Source organism: Balaenoptera borealis (genome assembly GCF_965194805.1).
Source record: "Balaenoptera borealis genome assembly, chromosome: 20".
NCBI lineage: Eukaryota > Metazoa > Chordata > Mammalia > Artiodactyla > Balaenopteridae > Balaenoptera > Balaenoptera borealis.
Window position 1 is genome coordinate 38,682,345 of NC_138879.1, and position 23,135 is coordinate 38,705,479.

General features: G+C 41.2%; 1 protein-coding gene and 1 long non-coding RNA gene across 3 annotated transcripts in view; one reads left to right on the forward strand and one right to left on the reverse strand.

The window, feature by feature from the left end:
- Positions 1-328: 328 nt before the first annotated feature.
- LOC309618430 lies at positions 329-4,665 on the reverse strand. The gene is made up of 2 exons (XR_014238470.1): positions 3,698-4,665; positions 329-3,384 (listed from the first exon to the last, which is right to left on the reverse strand). It is a non-coding gene; the product is annotated as an uncharacterized lncRNA (long non-coding RNA).
- An 11,684-nt stretch (positions 4,666-16,349) lies between these two features.
- USP32 (ubiquitin specific peptidase 32) overlaps positions 16,350-23,135 on the forward strand; it is a 196,500-nt gene continuing 189,714 nt past the window's right edge. For both annotated transcript variants that reach the window (XM_082371956.1, XM_082371957.1), the window contains exon 1: positions 16,350-16,573. In XM_082371956.1, coding sequence (XP_082228082.1) covers positions 16,516-16,573 — 58 coding nt within the window. In that variant the 5' untranslated portion in view covers positions 16,350-16,515. The remainder of the gene's footprint in view (positions 16,574-23,135) is intronic.

Sequence of the window (23,135 nt, forward strand, 5' to 3'; positions counted from 1 at the left end):
CTGGGAAGATCCCACATGCCATGGAGCAACTAGGCCCGTGAGCCAAAACTATTGAGCCTGCGCGTCTGGAGCCTGTGCTCCGCAACAAGAGAGGCCGCGACAGTGAGAGGCCCGCGCACCGCGATGAAGAGTGGCCCCCGCTCGCCGCAACTAGAGAAAGCCCTCACACAGAAACGAAGACCCAACACAGCCATAAATAAATAAATAAAATTAAAAAAAAAAAACCTTTGCAACTTTTCTGTAAATTAAAAAGATTTATTTTATTGAAGTTTAGCTGATTTACAGTGTTGTGTTAATTTCTGCTGTACAGCAAATTGATTCAGTTATACACATATATACATTCTTTTCGTATTCTGCTCCATTATGGTTTATCACAGGATATTGAATATAGTTCCCTGTGCTATACAGTAGGACCTTGTTGTTAAAAAGTTTATTTTTAAAAAATCTGGGATTTCCCTGGCGGTCCAGTGGTTAAGGCTCTGTGCTTGCAATGCAGGGGGTGCGGGTTTGATCCCTGGTTGGGGAACTAAGATCCCACGTGCTGTGTGGCGTGGCCAAAAATAAATAAATAAATAAATAAAGTAGGGGTGGAAGCCACCAGCTCTCCATTTAAAAATTAAATAAATAAATAAATAAATAAATAATCTGAATTAAATGGCCTTTGGTCTAACCCAGGGAACCCACATATCCTTGTGTTCTGGGCTTTTCTGTTTAAGGAAATATAATTATATGCTTTATTTGTGCCACCTGGCAGAGTATGTTTCAAGGAATCTTCATTTATCCCCACTGGCAAAAAAATGGGAGTCTCCTAGCCCACAAAAAAGAGATGCATTTGGGAACCTGGTCTCAGAAAAGACATTCTCCCTTAAGCTGTTTCAGTAGGATCAAACCTGGCTTCCTTTCCAGGCCCGCACTTGGGATGAATTACCCATTGATGTTTCACTTGTACAACTGTAATATATTGAGATTGAGTGCAACTCTGTGCAGAATTCTGTCCTGAGTAGTTGCATGAGATACAACTACAAGGGATCAACTTGTAGTTGATCAACTACAACTACAACTACAAGATACAACAGATACAAGGGAAAGAAGCAAGCAGGTACCATTTGGAAGGAGTTCATAGTTAGTGGAAAGTACATAACTTCATACAAATCCATCATGATGATACAAGTGGGTGACGTCTCCATAAGTGCAAAGTCCCCATGTTTCAGGTTGAATCCAAAGGGCTGGTGAGAAGCAGAGCATAGAAATTGAGAAATGTTAGGTAAGAATGATTTCCTAAAATAAATAATTTATAGGCCAAATCTTATGGATTGGCAAGAAGGGATTAGGATTTCTCTGTGGAAGGAATAGCATAGGCAAAGTCATGGAGATGGTAAAAAAGGAAGAATTGTGTGCAGGAAAGGGATCACATTAGCTAGACTGGAGTGGAGAAGCCAGATTAGAGTGAAGAGATGAGAATGTCAAGGAGGATAGCCACCCAAACCAAGGGCAGCATCTCTGATGTCATCTACAGGTAGAGAAGTGAGCCAGTTAAAGAAGAGAGATGGGCTAGGGATGGGGAGTGGGAAGAGAAAGGGAAGGGCGAGAGAACACTCACAAAGGGCATGGTGGAGTGAGGTATTTGAGGCCATAGTTCCTCTACCTGTTGGACAGAAGGGACTCAATTTCTTTCTTTCTTTTTTTTTTAATTGGAGTATAGTTGATTTACAATGTTGTGTTAGTTTCTGTTGTACAGCAAAGTGAATCAGTTATACATACACATATATCCACTTTTTTTTAGATTCTTTTCCCACATAGGTCATTACAGAGTTCCCTGTGTTATACAGTAGTGGGACTCAATTTCTTATCTGTGAAGGATTTTGTATTTATAGGACTAGCTTGTGTACGTTGAATGAAGTAGAGAATTAATTTACCAATACGTATATTTACACTGTGCCAACCACTATGCTAGACTCTGGGGATATAGAAGTGAGTGAAACAAGCCCAGTCTCTGCCCTTGGGGAGCTTTATTGTCAACTGGAAGAGAAAGATGTCAGTCAAGTACTCCCAGAAATTTGTAATTAGAGTGACAAGTATGACATCAGGTATCATGAGAGCTATAACAAAAGGACCTGCTGACCAAAAAAATCTTCAGATTATTAATTTAGTTTCCCAGGTTCCCTGATGCTGGAAGGGGGAAATTCTTTGTTTATTTATTTATTTTTTGCTGTGCTGCATGGCTCGTGGGATCTTAGTTCCCTGACCAGGGATTGAATCCAGGCCATCAGGAGTGAGAACACGGAATCTTAACCACTGGACAGACAGGGAAGTCCTGGGAAATTCTTTTTTTTTTTTTTTTTTTAATTTATTTTTTTGGCTGTGTTGGGTCTTCCATTGCTGTGCGCGGGTTTTCTCTAGTTGCAGCGAGCTGGGGCTACTCTTCATTGTGGTGCACGGGCTTCTCATTGTGGTGGCTTCTCTTGTTGTGGAGCACAGGCTCTAGGCGCCCGGGGTTTGGTAGCTGTGGCACGTGGGCTTAGTTGCTCCGCGGCATGAGGGATCTTCTCGGACCAGGGGTTGATCCTGTGTCCCCTGCACTGGCAGGTGGATTCTTAACCACTGCACCACCAGGGAAGTCCCTGGGAAATTCTTAATAGAGACTAATATATCATATATCCCGGAAGAAATTTCTCCTATATTAAAGGCACTAACCATTTAGGTATGTATATTTGTTTCATGGGATTTTATTTTCAGTTTAAAATTCAACTTTACTGAGGTAAAGTGAACCCATTTCAAGCATAGAGTTCAGTGAGTATTAACAAATACGCCCTTATAACCTATAGAGCTACAATCAAGATATAGAACATTCCCATCACACCAAAATTTCCTTTCTCCTTTCCCAGCCAACCTTCACTCCTCCCTCCTCCTTCCGCCCTCACCCCCAGGCCCAGGCAACTATTGGTCTGCTTTCCATCATCATCAATTGTCTTTTCTACAGTTTCATATGAATAAATCATACAGGGTGTACTTTTCACACCTGATTTCTTTTGCTCAGCAGAGTGTTTTTGAGATTCTCCCATGTTGTCACATGGATGTATAGTCTGTTCCTTTTTATTGCTGAGTTGTATTCTATTGTATGAATATGTCAGTTTGGGGGGAGTTTTGTTTGTTTATTTGTTTTCTAAATGGCTATCCAGTTGTTCCAGTACTATTTGTTGAAGAGGTTCTTGCATGAGTTATCTGCTGCTGCTGGAAAATACATTGTTTTAAATTTTAATGGCTTAAGACAATCAATACTTATTATCTGACACAATTTCTGTGAGTCAAGAATCTAGCAGTGGCTTAGTTTGGTGAGTCTGACAATGTTTCTCATGAAGTTGCAGTCAAGATGTCAGCCAGGGCCTTCCCTGGTGGCGCAGTGGTTGAGAGTCTGCCTGCCAATGCAGGGGACACAGGTTCGAGCCCTGGTCTGGGAAGATCCCACATGCCGCGGAGCAAATAGGCCCGTGAGCCACAATTGCTGAGCCTGCGCGTCTGGAGCCTGTGCTCCACAACAAGAGAGGCCGCGATAGTGAGAGGCCCGCGCACCGTGATGAAGAGTGGCCCCCGCTCGCCGCAACTGGAGAAGGCCCTTGCACAGAAACGAAGACCCAACACAGCCATAAGTAAATAAATAAATTTAATTAAAAAAAAAAAAAAAGATGTCAGCCAGGGCTGCGTCATCTGAAGACTTGACAGGGGCTGGAGCATCCACTTCCAAGGTGACTTGCTTGCATGCCTGGCAACTGAGTGCTGGTTGTTGGTGGGAGGCCTCAGTTCCTCATTAGCTGGACCTCTCCATAAGGCTTTTTGAGTCTCCTCAAGATGACAGTCACGTCAGACTTCTAGCCTACAGAACTGTGAGAGAATAAATTTTGTGTTGTTTTAAGGCACCAAGTTTGTGTTAAATTATTACTGCAATAGAAAAGGAATATACTAGGTCATAAAAGGCATGTGCCTTCTTCCTTGCAGCCTCTTTTTTTTCTTCTGAACACTTGCTTTGGGAGAAGCTAGCTGCCATGTTGAATTTTTCGTTTCAGGTATTATATTTCTCACCTTTAGAAGTTTTATGTGGTTATTATATCTTCCATTTCTTTCCTCATTATGTTTGTGTTTTCTTTTAAATACCCCATTGTAGTTATAATAGCTGTTTTATCATTCTTGTCTGCTCATTCCATCATCTCTGTCATTTCTGGGTCTGTTTCTGTTGACTGGTTTTTCTCCTGGTTAGGCTATTCTTTTTTTTTTTTTTTTAATCAGTCATCAATTTTGGTTAGGCTATTCTTTTTCCTGCTTCTTGGCATATACGGTAATTTTTAATCAGATGCTAGGATGTTAACATTGTTGAGTGCCTGAATTTTGTAGTCTTCCCTTAAACACCATAGGCTTTTGTTTTACCAGACATTTAGGTTACTTTCAGATTAATATGATGTTTTTGAGGCTTGTTTTAAAGTTTTGTTAGAGCAGGTCTAGAGTATAATTTACTCTAGAGGTAGTTTAGACCAACTGGTAATGTTTGACACTTCTGAGGTTTCTCTTGAACGTCTTGGGTAGTCAGTGAAGTCTTTCTACTCAGACTGGTCAGAATGTTTCTTAACCCTGTATGAGCTCTGGGAATTGTTCAGTTATATCTCTTTGATTATTCCATGCTCATTCTCTACGTATGGCCACATTAGTATCCGGCAAAGACTCAAGGCCCTCAGCAAATTTTAAATCCGTGCGCCACAACTACTGAGCCTGTGCTCTAGAGCCTGTGTGCCCTAGAGCCCGTGCTCCATAACAAGAGAAGCCACCGCAATTAGAAGCCCATGCACCAGCGTACTACACTGAAGAGTAGCCCCTGCTCGCTGCAACTAGAGAAGGCCGGCGCGTAGCAACAAAGACTCAACGCAACCAAAAAAAAAAAAGATTAAATGATTTAACAATATGTATAAAAGACCTTAATCCAGTGTCTGACACATATAAGAGCTCAATAAGTGGTAGCAATTATTATTAAATTGTTTAAGAGGATGATCCTTGATTACATATCTCACAAATGAACTCTTTATACATCTTTGGTATAGCTAATACTAATTTTTAGGTGATAACACATCTGGTGTTGATGCAAGGATTTCAGAATAATCAGCTTTGAATGAATAAAATTGTATACATGATGGCCATGAATAAATTTATTAAATGGCCAGCATGTGCTTGTAGAGGTACTAACAGTTCCTGAACTGGGGCTTTTACTAGTGATTATTCTTTGCTTGTTTGGGGATTGTGACACTGACTGAAAAGACCCGCCTTCTCTTTAAGTGTCCTTTTCAAACTAGAAACATGAGAAAGTTGTTTCTGGGCAGCCACTATTTTTAGAGTTTGTGCTCTGGGAGCACAATGATGGTTCTTCAAGAGAGTTAATCCCAGTCTCTTTTTGTTACAAGGAGGCTGATGTGCAACCCTCTGTAATTTCTCCAAAAGCCGAGCCACTCTTACAGATGCCTTTAGTGTGTAGGTAACGCAAAGACCATGGAAAAGCTGAGTTTCAGCGAGGCCAAATCTCCCCTCTCAGAGAGGGATCTTTCCAAGACTAGCTCTTTAAGGAAATGGGATGTGGAGGAATGTAGGCTAAAGTATGGGAGGTGATGGTGTCTTTTTGTAGACATCTGGGAAAAGGGAGAATTAAAGGGTCTTAATGTCCAAAAGTTAATAGAAAGGTCAAGTCAGGACTTGCCCCTGGAATGAAATATATCAAAATATTAATGCTCAGAACCTATTTCATTTTTTTTGAATTTTGACTATTTCACTTTTTTATTTGGAATTAATTTCAAGCTTACAGGAAAGTTGCAAAAATAAGAATAGTACAAATAATACTTGTATGCCCTTTACTCAGATTCATATATCGTTAACATTTTACTGAATTTGCTTTATCATTTGCATTCTCCCTCTCTCCCATTCTCTTTACATAGACACACACACTACATATATATGTGCCTACAATGCATATATACATATATATATATATATATATATATATATATATATATATATATATATATATATATATATTCTATCCTCAGATGTAGCACAGTGCCATTTCTGCTGCATTCTATTCATTGAAGCAATCACGCAATCACGAATTTCTGCTCAGGCTCAAGGAGTGGGGAAACTGTTTCCAGAAATTGTGTGTGTATAAAAATAGTCTTTTCCTGAACCATTTAAAAGTAAGTTTCATACATCATGGTCCCTTTTCCCTGAATAACCTCAGTGTATATTTACAAAGAACAGGTGATCACGTCAAGAGATACTGTATTCAAAACACAACCGAGGAGCCTCACTCACAGCTGGACCTGATCTAGATGATGAGATCCCAGACTCCATGCCTGATCCTGATGTCATAACGGGAATTTTGGAGAAAAGGATGAAGGTATATTGCATATGGGAAGAATGTAAATTGTTGTGACCAGAGGGCAGATTGTGGCACAGCAATATTTCTGGAGACTATTTCCCCTCCCTTTGAACCTGGGCAGAACTCTGTGACTGTTTCAATGATTAGAATGCAGCAGAAGTGACACTGCATTATATATAAGGCTACGTCATAAAAGGCAATATGGCTTAGGCTAATCCCCCCCCCACCCCGCCCCGCTCATCTTTGGAAGCTAGCCACAACATTGTGAGGAAAGAAGAAACACATTACACGTGTAATCATTCCACTTGACAGTTCCAGCTACAGCCTCAGCCAACAACCAGGATCAACTGCCAGGCATGTGAGTGATCAAACCCTCAGAGGATTCCTACTTCCTAGCTTTCAAGCTGTTGCAGCTGACACTAAATGGAGCAGAGGTTAGTTATCCCCACTGAACCTTGCCCAAATTGCAGCTTCATGAGCAAAATAAATGTTGTCATTGTTTTAAGCCACTAAGTTTTGGGGGATAATTTCTTGTGCAGCAGTAATAACCAGAATCACATACAGTAGCATAGGCATACTCACTCATGTAAGCAAAGACATATGTACTAGAATGTAATTACAATGAGTGCTCTAGCACTTCAGAAGAGTGAAAAAGTAAGTTGGAGATCAATGAGGGATGGAGTATTGAGGATAGAGAAAATCCTTATACTAGTATTTGTATAATGCTAAGTTGGGTGCCGTTAAATAAATGCACACAGGGGCCTATTAACTAGAATTTAACTCTGCCCATCTTTGTTTTTGTTCCATAGCCACAGAAACTAGAAGATTTGGGTTAATTTAACACCCTTTTTTCAGAAGGTTGCCCATGAGTCCAGGACGTGGTCTGAGCTACTAATTAAAAGATAGTTTGACTGAGTGGAGGAAATTTGAACCATTTCCCTATGGATTTTCTGGGAACAATCTTTGTATTTATTGACTACTCTCTTAGATTTTTGTATGAATTAATTGGGATGTCAGTATTATTTACTAATGTACACAAAAGTATGGGCCTCAACAATCTCTTCTGAGTGACATCCGGGCTAAAGTTCATGCATTTGTAGAGATCTACTTTCAACCATTAATTTTTTTTTTTGGCTGTGCTGCTCGCGGGATCTTAGTTCCTCGACCAGGGATTGAACCCTCGGCAGTGAAAGCACAGAGTCCTAACCACTGGACCACAGGGGAATTCCGTCAACCATTAATTATTATACTTTAGCCTAATTCATTCTTTTAGATCAAATTTTAATGGTGCCTCTTGTGCCGAGAACCTCTTGTCCAGTATTGCCCATTGACAAGCTCAAAGAGATCACAGCAAAATAGAAATCTCACAAAAACAAACTACGTTCTAAAAAATCTGTCTGAAAGCATTCCTCAAATGCTTATAATTCTTACCAAGTGGTAAAAGTGAGAACTGTTGCCTTGCTAGTTAATAATGGATTTTGATTTTTCAGTTGTCTTAGCAGCTAGCTTTGATTTTGGTGGTACAAAAGGCATTTCTTTTTTTTTTTAATTTATTTAATTAATTTATTTATTTTTGGCTGTGTTGGGTCTTCATTGCTGCGCTCAGGCTTTCTCTAATTGAAGTGAGCTGGGCTACTCTTCGTTGTGGCGCGTGGACTTCTCATTGCGGTGGCTTCTCTTGCGGTGAATCACAGGCTCTAGGCGCACGGGCTTCAGTAGTTGCAGCACACGGGCTCAGTAGTTGTGTTGCATGGGCTTAGTTGCTTCGTGGCGTGTGGGATCTTCCTGGCCTAGGGATAGAACCCATGTCCCTTGCATTGGCAGGTGGATTCTCAACCACTGCGCCACCAGGGAAGCCGTGGTACAAAAGGCATTTCTGATGAAGCAGAGCTTCTTTGGAGTTCTACTTTATATCTCTGTGCCTTTATTCACACTCTTCTTTTTTCTTGGCATGCCCCCTCCCCTTATTTGCTTTCCTACCTCCCTGGCTTCACCTTCTCACTAAGTCTTCTTGTTTGTTCCCCATCTCTGAACTTCTAATGTTGGAAGCCCTTTGGGAGTGGAACATGTCCTTGGAGATCTTATCCAGTCTTGTGACTTTAAATGCCATCAATCTCTAATGACTCCTCAATTTATATCTCCAGCCTGGACTCTTTCTAACGTCAGACAAGTATTTAACTCTATTCACTTGGGGGTCTAACAGGCATCTCAAACATAACAGGTCCAAAGCTGAGCTCCTGATCTTTCCCCACAAACCTGCTCCTCCAATTGCCTTTCTCATCTCAGTGAATTGCATTTCTATCCTCCTAGTTACTTGGGCCACCGACTTGGGAGTCACCCTTGAATGTTCTCTCAGACATCCCAATCCAATTTGTCAATAAGTCCTGTCGGTTGTTCCTTCAAATTATTATCTTGGACGCAGCCTCTCACCCCTCAACCTCACTGCCTGGATATCTGTAATTGCCTCTTAACTGGTCTCCCTGTGTTTACCCTGTGTTTATCTCTTCTCTCACCCGCCCATTTTCAACACAGCAATTAAGAAATCTTTTAAAAATAGGGAGTTCCCTAGTGGTCCAGTGGTTAGGACTTGGTGTTTTCACAGCTGTGGCCCAGGTTCAATCCCTGGTTGGGGAACTAAGATGCCACATGCTGTGCGGCACGGCCAAAAAGTTTAAAAAAAAAAAAAGAGTGAATGAATGGCTGATTTCTTATTCATCCTTCAAGACTCCCGTCGCCCAAGACTTCCCTCCCTCCCTACTTCTTCAGTTTGGACTAACGCCTCTCCCTACTTTCGGTTCCCATAACATACTGTGTTTATCCTGATCATAGTACTTCCCACAGGCTTTAAAAAGTTCATCTTTGATTCAGCACAGTCCTTTGCACACAGAAAAATGCTTAATGTTAAAATGAACTATTTGCAACATTCATACCAAATGTTGGGGCGGTGGGAAGATGTTAAATAGGAAGGAGTGAGGGACTTGTCAACTTCCCGTTTTATTATGAGAATTTCCTTCCTCTTTCAAAGAAATCCAGATTTGATTCTAACCCCCAACCCCTGGGGGGCCAGTAATTGAACATAACTGCCAGAAAAATTTTGACCAAATGCTACTGTATAGCTTTCCAATCCTTTTAGAAGAAAATACTGGGATTTTAAAAAAAATTGATTTATTTTATTCATTTATTTATTTTTGGCTGCATTGGGTCTTCGTTGCTGTACGCGGGCTCTCTCTAGTTGTGGGGAGCGGGGGCTACTCTTCGAGGCGGTGCGCAGGCCTCTCATCGCCGTGGCTTCTCTTGTTGTGGAGCACGGGCTCTAGGCGCACGGGCTTCAGTAGTGTGGCTCGATTCTTAATCACTGCGCCACCAGGGAAGCCCAATACTGGGACTTTAAACGATGTTAGTTGTTGGATCAGTAACATCAAACAAACGTTTCACCTAAACCTACAATCACAACTTACACATACTGTATAGCTAGCTTCACCTCCTAACTCCTTTTAAGACTCCAACGATTTACTCCATCCTCACTTCCACTGTAAACCCGTGAGTTTTCAAAGTATACCACAATTACTAGCTATTAAAAACTGATATGTAGGCAGGCACATCTCTGTATCAGAATTTTTGAGTATCAGACTTTATTTTTTTGAGCAGTTTTAGGTTCACAGCAGAATTAAGCAGAAGGTACAGAGATTTCCCACTTACCCCCTGCCGCCACACATGCATAGCCTCTTCCATCAAAATAATAGTTATTGATCAAAAGGAAGCCTCAAGAGATGGAGGACAGTTAGACAAACAGCAGACTGGGAGTTCAGTAAAAGGTGGGAAACAGAATAGAAACATTGCATTAATAAGCCATGTGAGAAAAAAAACTCAGCCTGAACTAAAAATAAAAACAGATTTGAGGACTTCCCTGATGGCGCACAGGTTCGAGCCCTGGTCCGGGAAGATCCCACATGCAGCGGAGCAACTAAGCCTATGCACCACAACTACTGAGCCTGTGTGCCACAACTACTGAAGCCCGCGTGCCTAGAGCCTGTGCTCTGCAACAAGAGAAGCCACCGCAATGAGAAGCCCGTACACCGCAACGAAGAGTAGCTGCAACTAGAGAGAGCCCGCACGCAGCAACGAAGCCCCAGCGCAGCCAAAAACAAGTAAATAAATTAATTAAACAAACAAACAAACAACCCCCCAAAAGACCAGATCTGAGCTGGCAAGAGAATGTACATTTCAAGAGCTAGTAAGATCATAGAATTTTTTTTTAAATTTTATTTATTTATTTATTTATTTATGGCTGTGTTGGGTCTTCGTTCCTGTGTGAGGGCTTTCTCTAGTTGCGGCAAGTGGGGGCCACTCTTCATTGTGGTGCACGGGCCTCTCACTATTGCGGCCTCTCCTGTTGCGGAGCACAGGCTCCAGACGCGCAGGCTCAGCAATTGTGGCTCACGGGCCTAGTCGCTCTGCGGCATGTAGGATTTTCCCAGACCAGGGCTCAAACCCGTGTCCCCTGCATTGGCAGGCAGATTCTCAACCACTGCGCCACCAGGGAAGCCCAATCATAGAATTTAAGACCTGAGAAAAGCCTGACTGAGTTTAAATCGCTCATCTACTAGTTGAAGAAATCAAAGTCAAAGGTACATTTGGCATTTCTCAGATATCTAAGAAAGCGTATTAGACTGATAAGCTGGACTTTGGATGACTTGACAAAGCTATTTAGAACCTAGAAACTGAAGTAAGGTATATCTTATCTGTTCAGAGCTGGATTCTGTATTATTCTATGTTTTAATTGCTGAGTGGAATTCAATTAATGGACTTATTCTCAAACTTGTAGTTCCTATTTTGCTGGAAAAGACTGGCCTAAGAGTACAATGAAATTGCCATATCGGAAGGAATAAGGAGATCAGAGGAGGACTAAAAGGAAGCTGCTTGATTTTTCAGTAGCTGACAAGAAAAAGCAGACACTGGTGGTCCTGTCCTTAAGACCCATTTCCTAACATTTGTAAACAATTTAAAAAAGACACAAATACAAGTTAATTGCAGGTGGGGTGGAGGAGGGCAACAGAGGAGCATTATAAAGGCAAAACATCTACTCACAGGTTCAGTGGGTAGTGTAAAATGTTTGCCAAGCATGGACTGTGGCTAAGACAGAAGAAAACTTCTAAAGTAGGTCTAAGTTAAAGGCCCTCACTCTGAATATTGTACTTCTTTCCCATTCTTAGTTTTAGCTTAGGTATCTTGTGAGTTGGAAGCTCTTAGGGGATGGGCCCTGTTGAAATCTTGCCAATTTTAGGCACCTTTTTTAAAAAAAATTTATTTATTTATTCATTTATTTAATTTTTGGCTGCATTGGGTCTTCACTGCTGCACGCTGGTTTTTCTCTAGTTGCTGAGAGCGGGGGCTACTCTTTGTTGCGGTGCGCGGGCTTCTCATTGTGGTGGCTTCTCTTGTTGCGGAGCACGGGTTCTAGGCTCGCGGGCTTCAGTAGTTGTGACTCGCAGGCTCAGTAGTTGTGGCGCACCGGCTTAGTTGCTCTGCGGCATGTGAGATCTTCCCAGCCCAGGGCTCGAACCCGTGTCTCCTGCATTGGCAGGTGGATTCTTAACCACTGCGCCACCAGGGCAGCCCTTAGGCACCTTTTTAAGAACGATAAATGGGAAAGAGAAACATCTCTAATTGCTGATTAGAGAATGACATCTCTTTAGTCATTCTTCAAATATTTTGTCCAGGTTTAAAATGAAAATGAATTTCATGTCTAGAAAAGCAGGGGTTCAATTCTTTGTTCATAGGATTTGTAATAGTTAAATGGTAATAACAAAGATCAGCTTAACTTGATATTAATGTTAGCAAGGGTGAGGGGAAATTGGTTTTCTCAGATACTCTTGATTAGAATGTAAATTTTATTTTTATTTTATTTTATTTTTTTAGATTAGAATGTAAATTGATCCAACTTTTTAGGCAGGCAATTTGGCAACATCTATTGAAACTTAAAAGGTGCATACTCTTAGACTCTGCCATTCCACTTCTGGAAATTCCATCTACAGATACAGTCACATATGTAAAGAAGGATATATGTACTAGGATGTTTATTGCAACAGTATTTGTAATATTGAAATACTTGAAACAATCTAGTGTTCATCAATAGGTAATTGGTTAATTATACATTAAATACAGCTACTATGCTTCTGTTAAAAAGAATAAGATAGATCTGTATGCTGAGATGAAAAGCAGTCTGGGATATTCTATTAAGTGAAGAAAGAAACTGCAGATCAGTAGGTAGACTGAAAAATATGTGTAAAAATAAAGGGAGTATAGATGCATATCTTATATTCATGAAAAATATGGTGGGTATAGTCACAGAAAAGAGGAAGGATACACACTCCTAAGGAATGAGACTGGGTGAAGCAGGGAGTGTGATCTTTTGTTTTAGATACACTTTTGTACTGATGGAAAAATTTTTTTACAATGAGTGGTATTATTTTCATTAAAAAATAGCTTAAGGGACTTCCCTGGTGGCGCAGTGGTTAGGAATCTCCCTGCCAATGCAGGAGACACGGGTTCGATCCCTGGTCAGGGAAGATTCCACATGCCGCGGAGCAACTAAGCCCGTGTGCCACAACTGCTGAGCCTGCGCTCTAGAGCTTGTGAGCCACAACTACTGAGTGCGTGTGCCACAACTGCTGAGGCCCACGCGCCTGGAGTCCATGCTCCATAACAAGAGAAGCCACAGCAATGAGAAGCCCACACACACCGCAACGGAGAGTGGCCCCTGCTCGCCGCAACTAGAGAGAGCCCGCGCACAGAAACGAAGACCCAATGCAGCCAAAAATAAATTAATAAATTTATTTTTAAAAAAACCCAAAAAACTTAAAATGTTTTAAATAAAAATATAATACAAGTAGGGAATTCCCTGGCAGTCCAGTGGTTAGGATTTGGTGCTTTCACTGCCGTGGCTCTGGGGAACTAAGAGCCCACAAGTCATGAAGCACGGCCAAAATATATATATATATATGGTGACCACAACTTCACATTGTGTCACCATAAGGTAACAAGTCCCTAATTCTGGAAAATCAGTTCTCTTATTGTAGAGTCATACTTCCTACAGTGTTGGCCTCACTTTGTGGCAATCCGATTATACAAAAGTCAGGTGCTGTTCCACCCCTTCTTTATTGTAGTGACCTCCCTGTCTGTGACTTAAGCTTCTTTGGTAAGTACTAAAATGACTCTATCCTATTCCTATGTCAATTCTCTGGGAATATAAACTGAGGAACACTGTCATTTAGCTTGCCCAACTGGAAGTAGAAATTACATACCAATCTCCCATGGTTTACATCTTCGTACGGATAACTCTTTCACAGACATGTAATCATAGTTAAAGCAATGGTTGCCCAAGTGCGACCTAATGCTTAAAGTCAGGGGGCTGGTCAACTCTTCAATGGATGAAGTAAAAGATGATGAAACTGAACAAACTAAATGATTAATAGAATTCCTTTCAGCATGACAGGTAGACTTTAGATTTTCTACATCATCAAACTTAAGTGCTGTATCAATTTTAAGTTATAGAGGGATGTTTAACATTTGACTGCCTGATACCGTGTAATACAAACGGAAAGGCAGGTTTTAATCCCAGCTTTTAGGCAGGTTTTAATTCCCATCAGACATAACTATCTGCTTCACTGCCTTCAATAATATGCTTAATTTAACTTAGACAAGGGAGAAATAGTATTTCCTAGTTTTCTACCTCAACCCATAATTTTGAGTTGTGCTTAATCCATGGTAAACTCCATGATGGGGTGAAATTTTTTATGGCTCCAGGGGAAGCTGGGCCTAAAACCAAGGAGGAAATCTTAAAAGTTCCTGTGTATTAGTACTGCTCTTAAATGTTTCATTATATAGTTTATCTTCTATTCTTTCCTGAGTATTTTGTAATAATTTACTATTTCATGAGATAGATTAATTCCAACCCAATCCCACCTTTCAAGCGGGGCAAGTACTACAAAGAGATAAAACAATTTGCTTCCAATTCTACTGTAAATCAAGAGGGTAGATAATCACCCAGGTCTGTCCTTTGTACAGCAAGGTCGCCTTTAGGTACTGATTATTTAGGACAGTAATAATGCCAAGGCATGCTGCAATTAAACTCTTGAGGGTCCTTTCTCCACAGCTGAGCCCTTTCTTAAGATTCACTTCCCATTAATTACTATAATCTAACTGCAGGCTGAAGATGACTGATTTGTTTTGTCTGGAGACTTATGTCTATGCCGAACTAATCACGCAGAAATTAAAGGCTTTGAAGTACATTCCCAACCCCCTTATTCATGGCTTTTTAGTAGTGAAACTAATCTGAGGCCTTAAAATTAACTACCTCACAGTGAACTGGAAAGGGCAGCACTGTGACTAATGCCACACCGCTGATCTAGTCTGCCAGGAAAGATGAGTAGAGAGTTAATTACCTTCTCTCTCTAGCAGGACATATTATAATATGTTGGCTTTAGGAACTAAAAATCCTTTTGCTGCCCCTCAATTACCTAAGTAGCACCTTGAGTCTAATCTAATCCAAATGCTTATTTTTCAAATAAATGGTTGTGTTTCCTTATCCAGAAGTTTGATGCTGTGGTTTTCAGGGTGAAGACTAACGAAAGCAAACTGGATTTAAAAAAGCAAGGAACTGAATGTATTCCATTGTACGCATATACTGTATTTATTTATTCATCTGTCGATGGACACTTGAACTGCTTCTACCTTTTGGTTACTGTGAATCATATTCTATCAACACAGGTGTATAAATATCTGTTCCTGTCCCTGTTTTTAATTCTTTTGGGTATAATTTCACAAGTGGAATTGCTGGGTCATATGGTAAACCTGGGAAATTCTGATACTGTGCTGCAACATGGACAAACCTTAAGGACATTATGCTAAGTGAAATAAGCCAGTCACAAAAAGGGAAGTACTGTATAATTCTGCTCTTGAGATATTTAAAAATGGTTAGCATGGCCAATTCTCTTATACCTTACCACAATTTAAAAAAATAATAATTAAAAAAAAGCGTAAGAAACGCTGTTATCAGTCTTGTAACTCCCACATTTCTGGCAGGGAGCAACTCTTGCAGATCAGCAAGCTAAGCCTTTGCATTAACAGCTTCCAAAGACTGTGTACACGAAGCAGGCTCAGAGCAGGAGGTGCGCCCAGGGCCGGCAGGACATGCGCCCAGGGCCGGCGGGCTGAGCGTATGTGAAAGGAAATCTAGCGTCAACTGGGATGGGGGATGGGGTAACGCGAAAAGGAAGATCTTCTCAACTCTGTCAGAACATTCGCTTTCCTTAAGGATCGCCCCACTAGGATAAAGAATTCTCTGGTGACATGAAATTCCTGAGAGTCTCCTTTCCTTTCATAGCTCCCTCCCAATCAAAAATGTCCTTAACGTTAGGAATGCACCTTCTGCCCGCTCCTTTCTCTCACGAACCGCACCGCTAGGACCCCCGCACCCTAAGATTCCATTTCTCTTTCAAGATGCGTCTGGGCCCAGGCCAGACCAACAGTCAAGGGCTCCGACCCCGCCCAGCGAGCGCCAGAACATGTGGGCGGGAGGACGGCCTCGAGCGCCCCGGAAGTCACTGCCCCCCAGGCGGGCGGAGGCTCCTGGGCCTCGCGGCTTCGGATTGGCCGGAAGGTGGCGATGATGCGTTACGCGCGAGGTCTGGCTCCGCCCCTACGCCCCTGCGCGCGGCGAGCGTGGGGCGGGGCGGAGTGGGTGGCCCCAGGCGGCCATTACCCGGAACAATCCCTGGCCTCGGGTCAGGTGACCCTCGGCGGGGCAGGCGGGAGGCGGGGGAGGGAAGAGGGCGTGAGGAGGGAAGGGAAGGGAGGGGAGGAGAGAGGAGAAGGGCGGAGTAAGAGGGAGGGGAAGGGGGCGGGGTGGGAGCGGGTCACGTGATTCGGCATGGAGGCGGTGGCGGCGGCCGGGAGGAGCCGCCGGGGCAGAAGCCGCACTTGTTAGTGTGGGGGGAGGAGGAGGCCGGGGGACGCCAACACCGTCTGCCAGGGACGCCGAGGAGAAGGCGGGAGGGGGGTGGGGGCGAGATCGGGCTCCGACCCCCGGCCGAGGGGATGAGGGGAGCATGGGCGCCAAGGAGTCACGGATCGGATTCCTCAGCTACGAGGAGGCGCTGAGGAGAGGTGAGGGGGGGAGGGGTCTGGGCGAGCTGCCGGGGAGGCCGGCGACGGGCTGCCCTGAGGGTGGGTGACCGGGGAAGGGGAGGGGAGCTTGAGGGCGTGGGGCCTGAGGCGGAAGGGAAAGGAGGCCACGATGGGGATACCGTGGGGGAGAAGGGTCGGGTGGGAGCAGTGTTTGGGGATTGGGATCGTGTGGACGGGGGCGAAGCTTTCCCAGAGAGAGGGGTGTCAGGCGCTAGCAGGGCACTGCCCTTGCTCTGTGGTGGCGTTGTTATCCTGGATGTGTCCAGGGAAGTCCCTCCTCCCTCTTTTTCTTGGGTGGCACCAGCCCTTCCAGCCCCCCTCATCCTTTACTGCCATTTTCTCCTATCACTCCTTCATAAACCCTCCAGCAACATCCTAACCTCCTACCTAACAACCCCGGCTGGAAAGGGAGACGGGAGGCGGCTGCAAAGCCCTCCTTTTGCGAAGTAGAAGCCCCTTCAAGCCCCTTCCAATTGTAGTGTCTCTGCCTTTTCCAAGGGCTTTTGGCAGTCTCTTGGGGGTTGTCACCATCCCCTGCCTGCCACCCCCTCACCCTTTGAGCAGCTGACTTTGATAAGAACGACCTGAAATTGAGTTGTGTTTGAGGTGAGATGAGACTGGACAGCTGGTGTTGCCAGAAGACCTTGTCTTCGGTTTCATCGCCTCAGACGTTGGTCAAAGCCTTTCATTGCACTTGATCCCCAGTTCTCATCCCCTCCTTCCCCATAAAATGGCATTCGGAAATCCAGCATTCTGATATTGTGTTATAGCTCCCTTTAGAGACCGGCCTTGCTGTCAGTCCTAGCCTGCTGCTTATTGGCTCTGATGCACTGTATGTTGTCAACCACCTCCAACCCCCTATCACTTACTCTGATACCGCTGTCCATGATCACTAAGGCACACGCTAACTCGAAGTGTCTATTGCACGGTTTATGGCCGGAATGTGACTTAATTTTTAATGACTGGGATTTGAATGTGTGTGTGTGTGTGTGCGTGCGTGCGCGCGCGCTTGTATTTATTTCTTTTCGACGTTTAATGGATTTTCTTGGTAAGAAGTGAAAACCATTAAGCAGCTTAGGTGCTAGGCATTATTGGTAACAGGTTTCTGAGTCAAGAAACCAGCCGTGCTCCAGGTGATGGTTTTAGTAGCTAAAGATATAAAATAAAAAATCTAGATTACAAGACAGGCATTCAAAATGAGAATTTAATAGTGAACTCTTGTTCATGTGTAGGAAGGAAAGGGGTAAGTTCAGTGGGCCATCACCTGAAAATAGATACAGAATTTTGATATATTCTTGTGGACTGACCAGAATAACAAAAATATGCTTTTTAGGTCTTTTTTTTTTTTTTTTCCCCCCCCCGTGGAACAGTATACTGATTGTTCTTAGGGACAATCTCACTTGAACTTTTTTCCTTTCTTCAATATGAGAAATATTCCAAATTCTTGATGTGTTTCCAGCTCTAGAAGGCTAGTCATTTCTGGGATGCTGTTGAGCCTGACAGGTCTGGCCTCAATTAGGCAATGGCTTACATGGCATGAAAGAGGACATCAGTCAAACTGATTTCAGCTTCAAGGTTTAGAAGTGTTTAGTTTCTTAAGTTTGAGGGTGTTTTAGCTGACATTAAGGAATTCTGAAATTAAACTTTTATCCAACTCTAGCCTGCCTACTTTCATATAAAACTAAGATTCTACCTTTGTAAATATAAAGGAAATTAATAGTTGGTGTATTTTAAAGTGATTTGACCGAAGGTATTTGTTCAATTTGTTAGGAAGTGTCTGCTTGTTGAATTTTAAAGCATATATTTGAAGAGGTAGCAAAATATTTGTTAAAACCTTATTTAACTGTTGTTTGAATGAATTTATGTTTTATCATTTTTGCAGCAGAGGAAAATTAAGGCAAGAAAGAGAAGCAAGTTGATAACATAGCATTTCTAAATGTAACCAGCAGCTTTTTCTTTTATAAAGTGGGTAGTTCTTTTGAATATGATACTGTTTACGCTAGTAAATGTCAGATTTTGATATAGAATTTTTTTTAGTAAGGTTATAGAAGAAATTTATAAAGCTTTTGATAGAGCTAGAAAATAGTTTGAGAACTTTTTTGGGGCATGTGAATAATGTAAATAGGTACTGAAACTTCCATCCTTAGTCTTAGCTGCTTGCTTATATTGTATAAGGTGAATGGGAAGGGGGAAAGGATTGGACAAATACACATTGTGTGTTATATGAATCATTGTACAAGTAAAAAGCAAGCTTGATAAACTACTGAAATACCTACTTGCTTGGCTTTACTTAAAAGTACTGAGCACTAAATAATGCCTAACCACAATTAGATAGTATTAAAAAAATATCAAGTACATATTGCCACCTACAAATATGGAGTTACAAGCAGTTTATCTTGCAAAATGGGGCCTTGGAAATGGAGTGTTATGTGACAGATAACTCCTACTGAAAGGGCAGGCTAGTGACTTCTCATTTACATTTCAGAAGCTCTAGAAATTAGAAAGATTGGTTTTGCATATTATTTTAGCTACACTATATCAGTTTAATAAAAATTAATTTCCTTAAAATATACCTTAACTTTTTTTTTTTTTCTTTAAGGGAGATGTATTAGTGGTAGCTTTTATTTTTGGCTTGTATCTATCTTTCTTAAATAGAACACAAGCTTTCCGTTGAAGGCTTGACTCTGGTTCAATTGCATGTATTTTCTAAAGTACAGTATTACTGTACTTTATGGATAGTGAGAATTTTAGCATCTAAGTTCTTTATCTCTTTACTTCATTTCCTTATTGCATCTTAAGTTTGTGGCTGTGTATTCCTAAAAATGTATCCTAAGTGCTTGGAACATAGCAATAAAAAAAACGTTGAATGAAAGGAATTGCAGTTTAGAGCATTTCAGAACTCTCAAGAAACCTTAAAATATCTTCTCCAGTTCTTTAATTCTTTCTTCCTGCTCCTCTCTTCTTTCCTTGCATCATTCTGGAAACAGAATTATAAGGCTTTTTTTAATTAAGAACTGGCCGAATTAAAATTGTCCGTAGCTTTTAAATTGTAGTAATAAAATACAGTAGGTAAATTTCTTCTAATCCCTTTCTTTAAGTAGAATTTGGCACTTATATTAGACTAAGCAGCTGGCTGATGTCAAAAAGTTATGTTGTGGATTCACGTTTCAAGTGTCTCTTTGCTCATACATTCAGCAAATTTTTACTGAGCGCTGTCTATGACTTAGACACTGAAGAAACAGAGATGACTAAGACCCCTCTCCTATAGCCTGGGTTGATGATCTCCACTGAAGTGTACAGTATATATTGTAAGGTGTGTGTAGGACTGTCCATGGCAAGTGGGAATAAAATATTAGAACTTCTATGTTAAGATTCTTTTTTTGTGTTTTTTTGATAATGGGCATAATACTTTCAAAATGTAGTATATATGTATTTAATTTATAAATGATTAACATGCAGTATATTAAGTGCTCCAGTGCTATAGAAGGGAGTGCTGTAGGAATGCGGAGTGTGTGTGGGAGTATTTGGTGATCTGGAAGTGCCCTATCACCGTACTCATTTCATAGTATGTGCTCAATTAATTGTTTACTAAAGAATTTAATTTCCTAGTCACTTAAAGGTTGTTGTGTTTGCTAGTGGAATAATTAGGCATGTAATAGTTGAGGATTTCAGAACTTTTCATTTTGCTTATCCACCAACCCTAACATGCTCTAAAACATTGACTCCCCAACCAAGATTTTATTCTCCATGTTTTGTAGTATTAATATTACAATTTCATTAGTATTCTACTACCTATGATGTGATGTTAGCTGGTTTAGTATAAAATATCATTGTATAAATGGAAATTGAATTTCACAGTTGGTACCTTCTGGGATGCACTATTCTCTTTTATTAAAGCACTAATTTGCCTTCATCTAAATTTGCTAAATTTACCAGTGAACACTCTAGCATTAGTGTGGAATGGTAGGTTTGGGTCAAGCCTTTTGCAAGTATGCCTCGCCAGCTGTTATTATATGTAAAGGAGAAAAATGGGGCAATTTTAAGTTAGTCTGCTTATATGTAGTCACCTAAGTAGTTACAAAGGTTCTATTCTTCATAATTTCCAGTTTGACACTCCATATGAAGTGTCAGTGACAAAGAGGAGATAAATACACCAATGAACCCTGGATATGGGGGGAATGAGCAGAATGAGGTGACATCACTTGATGGTTAATGGCCTCCCCATTTACCCAACTGGACAGCTGTTGTTTGTTTTTTGTTGTTCATTGTTTGTCTTTGTGCTTGGTTAGTGAGACTTCACAGTGACAGCATTCAGGGTTGCCTTCCAGAAAGATGTGTAGGTCACTTAGACTTGGGAATGTGGTGACCAACCAATAGCCAGGTGTTTTCTCAGGAGACAGGGAAGAATTTTGGCACTTGATTTTATGATAGGTCCCAGGAAAAGTTAGGGAAGTGATTATTATTGTTGCTGTGGCTATAGAAAATCTGATTTTGGAGCACTAGAGATTAATGCTGAGAGTTTAGAAGCTCCAATGTTAAACAGCTGCAGAGGTGAAGAGGTTTTTATTTATAAATTAAAAGTTGGTGGTTTGATAGTAGTACTGAGAAGGCTGGGACTGAGAGTTGTTTTTTTTAATATATCTTTAAACTTTAAAAAAATTATTAAAACATTTTTATTTTATATTGGAGTATAGTTGATTTACAATGTGTTAGTTTCAGGTGTACAGCAAAGTGATTCAGTTATACATATACATATATCTGTTCTTTTTCAGATTCTTTTCCCATTAAGGCTTATTACAGAATATTGAGTAGAGTTCCCTGTGCTATACAGTAGGTCCTTGTTGATGACAGTTCTTTCCATACTGTTTCCAGAAAGCATGGCTTCTCTCTTCAGGGCGTGTTTATGCTTCTGCTTTTACCTTTTGGGCTTCATGATATTTGTGTTTAAATTGAGCCATCCACTCAGCCTCTTTCCTTTCTTTTAATAATAAAGAGCTCTTGGAGGTCAGAGATGGATAGTTAATTACTGACCCAAAAGCCTGATAAAACTAGCTTTATGGTATTTACTGTTATAGTCAGAGACCTGTCTGTTAGAAGACCCATCTATTCAAAGATGAAGGCTTTCCCTTGTCACCCTTTTTCATTAGGGATTTAATATTAACATAAGGCTCTTTTTACTTTAGAGGAATCCCAAGTTCATCACTATCTTGTGAACAAGGTTCAGGAAAATTGATGGTTGTTGGAGTCCTTGATACTGGACTGAATTAAGAGCAAATCTATGCTAAAATGAGGTTTTACAGAGGAAGTTCTCCTCTTTCATTTCTGTAAAGTTAGAATGTCTTAGCATCTTACCCCTTGCAGAAAAATCTTTCAAGGTTTGCTGTGGTGTCTTGCCTTTTCCTAATGACTTGTAAAAGAGTCTAGAGAGGTTGCGTTGTGAAAAGGCCCTTCTATCAAGGTAGGCCTCTCCTAGTCTTTCCCGTGACAGTAAATAGCACCACTATTCCAACACAGTGGGTAAAGCCAAAAATCTATAGACATCCTTAGTTCCTCTCTTTCACCATCTGACCTGACCTCTTATCCCCAGTTTGAGTCTGTTGCCTAGTCATGTAGTTTGGTATCCAGTCCAGTCTGTTGACTTCTCATCTTCACTGCCACTACTCTGTCCCAGCTGCCAGCATCTCTTGCTAAGATACCATGCAGTGGTTTCCCAGTTTCACACAGCAGCCAGTGTAATCTTAAAATTCAAATCAGATCCTGTCATTCCTTTCTTCTCAGGCTGTTTTCCTCTCAGTCTGGAAAGGCTCTTTACAAATTTTCACATGTCTGGCTCATTCTTCATACCTGAAGTCCTGACTCTGGTTGCCTCGGCTTGACCTTTTCTTATCATCTTATATGAAGTGGTCTTCTGTCAGTATTGCACTATTCTGTATAGTTCATAATTTGTGATTATCATGTTTATCGTCAGTCATGATGATGAATCCCCAGTGCCAAGATAGGTTCAGTGCCTGGTGTATTTTGTGCTCAGCAAATATTGCATGACTGGGTGAATATACAATTGATGGAGAGAAGATTTGGAGAACTGCATAATGTTTGTGAGGTTGGGGGGTAAAGAGTGGAGTATTGACAGGGATTGAGTATTCTGAGCAATCCATCTCAGAATTTCTTTTCCTTTCATCAGCTTTGAAAATCTTTGAAAAAAATTGCTAAAGGTTTTGAATCATAGTTAAAAACATGGGAGCCTTAAAAGTAATATGTAATTTTGTCTGTTTAGTTCAGATATTTAAGTTCATACCTAATAATGTAAAGTCCTGAGTAGTCATTGAGAGACTAGTATGGCAGTAAGTATTATGTTTATGAACACTTAAGAATGTCTTTTAGTAATATATAATATTTAATAATTTTGCTCATGAAGTGATTTTTTTTGAAGGGATTTATTTTTTTATTTTAAAAAAAATTTAAAAATTTATTTATTTTATTTATTTTTGGCTGCATTGGGTCTTCGTTGCTGCACGTGGGCTTTCTCTAGGTGCAGCGAGTG